This window comes from Thamnophis sirtalis, unplaced genomic scaffold (genome assembly GCF_051295495.1).
Source record: "Thamnophis sirtalis isolate CommonGarterSnake01/CBP01778 unplaced genomic scaffold, rThaSir2_p1.2 scaffold_6, whole genome shotgun sequence".
Lineage (NCBI taxonomy): Eukaryota > Metazoa > Chordata > Lepidosauria > Squamata > Natricidae > Thamnophis > Thamnophis sirtalis.
The window spans coordinates 5,036,717-5,042,716 of record NW_028261386.1 but is presented as its reverse complement, the minus strand read 5'-3'; the positions used below and the strand labels follow the sequence as shown (position 1 = coordinate 5,042,716).

The 6,000-nt window shown below is 43.8% G+C and overlaps 1 protein-coding gene across 3 annotated transcripts in view; it reads left to right on the top strand.

Annotated features, from left to right (window-relative positions):
* The first annotated feature begins 212 nt into the window (after nt 1–212).
* Nucleotides 213–6,000, top strand: part of DDX52 (DExD-box helicase 52) — a 29,003-nt gene continuing 23,215 nt past the window's right edge. For all 3 annotated transcript variants that reach the window (XR_015696860.1, XM_087717137.1, XM_087717136.1), the window contains exons 1-4: nt 213–363; nt 2,360–2,591; nt 4,678–4,817; nt 5,021–5,206. Coding sequence is in view for 2 of the 3 variants with exons in the window: in XM_087717137.1 (XP_087573263.1) it covers nt 277–363; nt 2,360–2,591; nt 4,678–4,817; nt 5,021–5,206 (645 nt within the window). In the remaining variant the exon portion in view is untranslated. The remainder of the gene's footprint in view (nt 364–2,359; nt 2,592–4,677; nt 4,818–5,020; nt 5,207–6,000) is intronic.

Sequence of the window (6,000 nt, the reverse complement as noted above, 5' to 3'; positions counted from 1 at the left end):
GGAATAAATCCCAATAATTCCATTCATAAGTGCGTATCTGCATAGGATTACAGGGCAAAATATTTTTTTAAGACCTTAGAATGACAACCGGAAGTCTTTAACCGCTCTTGATTATCTCTACGGCCTAAGAAGGACGGAAGAGTGACTCTCTCGCGCCTATCGTCTCTATGGCTTTTTTCGCGTCGCTTCCTCTTCCCATTGGTCCTGCCAGTTCCCGGTTGCCGGGCAACACGAGTGCGGCCGCGCGGTGCAGGCCGGGAGAGAGAGGCGAGCGGCATGGATGCCCACGAGCTCTTCCGGAAACTGGGTGCCGGAGCCAAATTCGACGTGAGGCGCTTCAGGCGGGACGCGGAGCGTTTCGGGGTGAGGAGCGGAGGCCGCATGGCTGGGCGAGGGAGGACTGTGGGGGAATGGCAAAACCGTGGGAAATTCTCCCTCCATTGATTGGCGTTGAGTCCGAAATGAATGGACGGCAGCCTCTCAGAAAGCGTTTTGTCGCTATGATCATTATTTGAAAACTCTCTTATTTTAAGAGAAAGTTTTTGTATCTCTAACAATGTGTGTGTGGTATAGTAGTAGTAGTAAGCAGTAGTGGTAGTAACAATAATAGTAGTAGTAATAGTGCAGTCTTTATTGTCATTGTACAAAATACATACAGCGAAATTGGTTTTAGCCTCACTGATGCAATCACATGACCACAAATACAAACAACATAAATAGTATAAAGAATAATCCCAATGCAAGTAATTAGGGGAAAAGAAAAAAGAAGAAAAACTAGTCACATGTTTCCGTGTGTAGGTGGTGATTGTGGCAGTGTTTAAGAGTCTGACAGACCAAGGATAGAAATTATTTCTAAACCTATTTGTTCGGCTGACTATGCTTCGATGTCTTCTGCCTGATGGTAGAAGTGCGAAGAGACGCTGATCATGTATATTTGTGTATATGTATGTATATATGTGTATATGTGTAGTTATATATACATGTTTATCTGTTTGTGTATGTAGACACATTACATATACATATATACATACATATATCTATACAATAATAATAATTCTTTATTGTCTGTGCACAACATGTACAATGAGATTGGTTGAGCTCCCTCATTGCACCTCCTCCCTGACATAATACAACTCACAGTGAAGACAAAAAAGAAAACAGAAAAAATATCCCTAACCCATTAAATCATATTAACAAACACCCAGTCCCATTACACCAGTGTCAACATCCATCCATATCTATCTATCTATCTATCTATCTATCTATCTATCTATCTATCTATCTATCTATCTATCTATCTATCTACCTACCTACCTACCTACCTACCTACCTACCTACCTACCTACCTACCTTCCATCCTATCCTATCCTATCCTATCCTATCCTATCCTATCCTATCCTATGTTTTGTAAAATATTTCCCACACCCCAATTGAGGGAAGTCCCCACCCTAGAAGAATGAAATATTTTCAGAAATATTAAAAAAGCAGTATATTATATTTCCCTAAAGGAGAAATAGAGAAACATGCTCTTAAAAGACAGAAAGCAGACTCAGCCTCCCTCCTTCCCCTCAAAGAAACTGAGGAGGCCACCTTTTAAAAATGCAGATTTGTTAATCTGTTCAAGACAGGATTACAACTCCAAGGAAGCCAGCAATTTAGGATTAAGTATATTTGTTAAACAAGATTAAAAATCCAAGGAAGACAGTACTTTAGATCTATTGCCAGCCTTCGTGAGACAAACTAATTAAAATCAAATAACAAAATACACAAAACAAACCTCTAAATTACAAAATGTTGTAGAACAAACTGTATAAAAATGCGAGTGTAAGTTTAAATATGGTGAAAGAAGCCAGCTGGAGCAAGCAGACACATGCAAACACAAAATATGTCTGTAAGAGGGATAAAGTAGGACAGTGCTAATTGATCAAAAGTTGCTACTAATTTCTCCAGTGCGCTGCTTGGAGAGTCCAAGTGTGGGTTAACACAGCCTATCTGCCCTTGGACTGAGTAATGTTTTTCTTGACCACGCCTCCCTTTGCCTCTCCATGTCCAGTTTAAAAACTGAGTCTGCCCGTTGGGACTGTTTTGGGAGTGCTCCAGTCCAAGAACAGATAGGCTGGGGTTCCCAAATCCAAATTGACCATCTTTCTTCTCCACTTGTCTACAAGAATATACGTAAAGGTTTGCTTTAAAATGCTGAGAGGGTTCCTGGCCCGGCCCTGTCATCCGCTGGTCGCAAGCCGATAGGTGTTATTGTCTCTTAGTTCTCTCTGGGAATATAGCAGCCAAATAAAAACTACAATTAAGGGTTTCTGTTAGCTTTACATTGAAGAAAGCGTGTGGCTCTATTTAATTTCAGGTACTAAGAACTAAAGAAGAAACAACCAAAACATCAGAGATTCTTGGATCTCTTGATTTTTTTGGAAAGAAAAGAAAAGAAAATGAACTTCATGAAGCTGAAACCAAAACATTGGAACTGTCTAATTTGCCCCTTGAAGAGGTAGCAGCACCACAGAAAACACAGGCTGCAAAGAAGAGAAAAGGAGATGGAGAAAGTACTAAAGAGAGAGGAAAAAAGAAAAAAGGCCAAGGTAATGAAAGGCTGGCTACCCATCAGCTGCAAAAAATATGGAATTATTTTTGGTTCTCGTTCAGTTGCATGAAAGTTGTAGTTGCCCATGGAGATTCTCAGTCATCCAGGTCATGGTTGTCCCAAAGGTGCTTTTTCAAGAGGCATCTGGACTTTCTTTGTTTTTCTTTGAAAACGTTTTTGCTTCTTCAGCTCTGAAGATTCACTTACTAAAGAAGCATCTTAGATGAGAAGCTAAACGTCTTCAAAGAAAAACAAGGAAGTCCAGTTGCTTCTTGAAAAAGCACTTTGGGGAAAGTTGCAGTTGTTTCTTGGTATCTTGATACTTTTCACTTTGTTTATTACAGTTTTGACGTATGTGGCTTAGAATTTAGCTATTAGAGTTCTGTTTTATATAAATGTGTATGTAAAACCTAACCAGAATATATAGATTAAACTTATTCATAGAGTTAGAACCATCACCTAGACCCGGGATGGTGAACCTATGGCATGCAAGGAGTTGCCCTGCGCATGCGCGCTCTGGCCAGCTGACCAGCTTTTTTTAAAGCCATTTTCGCCCTCCCAAGGCTTCAAAGGCTTCATAGGAGCCCGGGGAGGGCAAAAAGAGCCCCCCCCAGCCCTCCCAGAGGCCCTCCGGAGGCTTCAGGGGCTTCCCTGAAGCCTCCAGAGCGCAAAGAAACGGCCCAATGGGCAAACCAGAAGTTTGGGAACGGCTTCCGGTTTGTTCGTAGAGTTGGTTTAAGCCCTCCAGAGGCTTCAGGACTAAAAAGTGACTTTGTTTGCTCGTAGGGTCATTTTTTTGCCCACCGGAGGCTTCAGGTAAGCCTCCTGAAGGTCCCTGAAGCCTCTGGAAGGTCTCTGGGGGGGGGGGGCAGGGCAGTCTGTTTTCACCCTCCCAAGGCTCCTATAAAGCCTTTGGAGCCTGGGGAGGGCGAAAAAAGCATGCAAAAAATGGGGGGGAGTGCCTCTCATGTGCGCATGCGCTCTGGGGTGTGTGTGTCACGCATTGCATTATGGGTGTGGCATGCCCACGCACGACCCCCCCCCTGCACTCCCCCCCCTTATGGCATGCAAGGCAAAAAAGGTTCGCCACCGCTGACCTAGACCATTCATCCCAACACTGGCCTTACACAAGCATACCCATACCCATGTGGTCTATGGCATATCAAATACTTAGGAGTCGAGGACTTGGCATCAAAAGGAAACAACAGCCAACAACTTAATAGCCAGCCATCAACACCTCAATCAACATCTAAAAAGCCACACACAACAGACACTGTATTAAGAACACACAAAGAATAGCCCAGAGCACACACACTGCCAGAGAGAAGTTCTCTGAGGCTGGGCTCCAGCACAAGTGCAAAAAGTACAGTAAACCTCTGGTCCTGGTGACCGACTCAGATTGGATCCTATAAAATGTACAACGTGTATAAAATGAAATTCAGTTCCCATTACTTTTGAAGCAACATGTGTTGTGGTGCATTGTACCGTATTTTTTGGACTATAAGACACACATTAGCTTCACTGCCCTCACCCATTGGCCGCAGCCCGTTCACTTTCACCCCAGCCTCTTCAATGCCGCCACCAATTCACCAAGGCCCGTTTACTGTGGCCCCTTCACCGCTGCCACAGCCCATTTTCTGCAGCCCGCTTGCCGCCAGAACAGCTGATCGGCACCCATCAAACCCATTCTCCCGCGTTGCAATATTCACTCTATAAGACGCACAGACATTTCCACCCACTTTCGGGGCCGGGGGACGAAATGCGCCTTATAGTCCGAAAAATACTGTCCTTAAAGAAGACCAGGTTGCAAAGTCTGATACAAAATATCTTAAATAGTGGCCATTGCAACAGATTAGTTTTATTCTTATTAGAGGTTTAGCTCAGTGGTTCTCAACCTTTTTTTTCACCACCGACCCCCTTTGAATTCCTTTTGTGGCTGTGCTCCCCCCCCCCAAGATTTAAGATTTAAATCAACATTTCTGCAAGCCTTCACGGACCCCCTGTGACAACATTGTGGCCCCCCCATTAGTCCGCAGACTATAGGTTGAGAAGCACTTGTTTGATGATGTTCTTGTAACTTTCAGAAACAGTTGCTGTAATTCCTGGTACTGAAAATGATGGCATATTATGGATGTCCACTCTGGAGGCAAAACTTGACATTCCAAAAAGCAAGGGTAAAAAGGGACCCAAATCACAGAAATTAAAACAAATTAGACAAGAAAAGGTGAGTTGCTTCTCTTTTGGCATGTTCTCTAAAAATAAATGGTCACTGAACGAGGATAAATGCTATTTTTTCAAAATAATATATTTTTTCAAGATAATGAGGCGTCCAGTTGAAACGGAGATGAAGTTTTCATCTAAGTTATTGATATTTACTATGAAAATTACATGTAAATAAAACTTAATCTTTCTCTTGCCTTTTCCCAGATAAATCATTTTAGAAATATGCATAAAATCTACATTCAAGGCACGGATCTCCCAGACCCAATTACTTCCTTTGAAGAACTTGGGAGAGAATATAAAATCCACTCTAAGATTATGCAGAATGTTGAAGCTGCTGGATTCCAGATTCCCACACCAATTCAGATGCAAGCTATTCCCGTCATGCTTCATGTGTGTCTCCCTTCAAATTCCCTCTGAGAGAAAATGGGGATACTGTTGCCATGATACGTTTTAGGACCGTGATGGCAAACCTATGGCACACCTGCCACAGGTGGCGTGCAGTGCTCAATCTGTGGGCACGCGAGCTGTTGCCCCAGTTCAGCTCCGCCGGTCTCTGGCATGCGTGTGCGGGTTCAGGGTGCATGCAGGGGGGCACCTGCATGGGCGCAGGGCCTTGTGGGGCACGCAGGGGAACCGGGGCCTATCCGGGGAAGCCGTGCACATATGCGGGTGGTGGTGGCAGGGTGTGGGCAGGAGGACGTGCATGCATGTGGGGGAAGCATGTGCAGAGGGATTTCAGCAACAGAGCGGGCAATGCCTGGAATGCACTACTCAACTATGTTGTTACATCCTTAAACTCCCGTAACTACCCCTCAACTGTCTAGTGTGGACCTCACCCCTTTCCTAAGAGGTCTGTAGGGGGCATGCATAAGTGCACTAGCGTGCCTAACATCCCTGTCCTACTGTCCCCATTTATTCGTACCCATTTCCTGTGTTTATACTTATAACTGTTAACCTGTACATGTTTGACTAAATAAAGAAAATAAATAAAGTCAAGAGTTAGCTGTACAGTGCAGTAGCTGCCTATGAGCAAACGTAACTATAATAAACATCTCACTGTTGCCTTTCTAGTGGAAGGATTGATTGGGGGGGAGGCTGATGTCAGATTGATTGGCTTAATTATTGCAAGTGCTTAGTGCCCTTAAGATATTAGAAATGCCAGCCTGCAGCTGGCATTCACCACC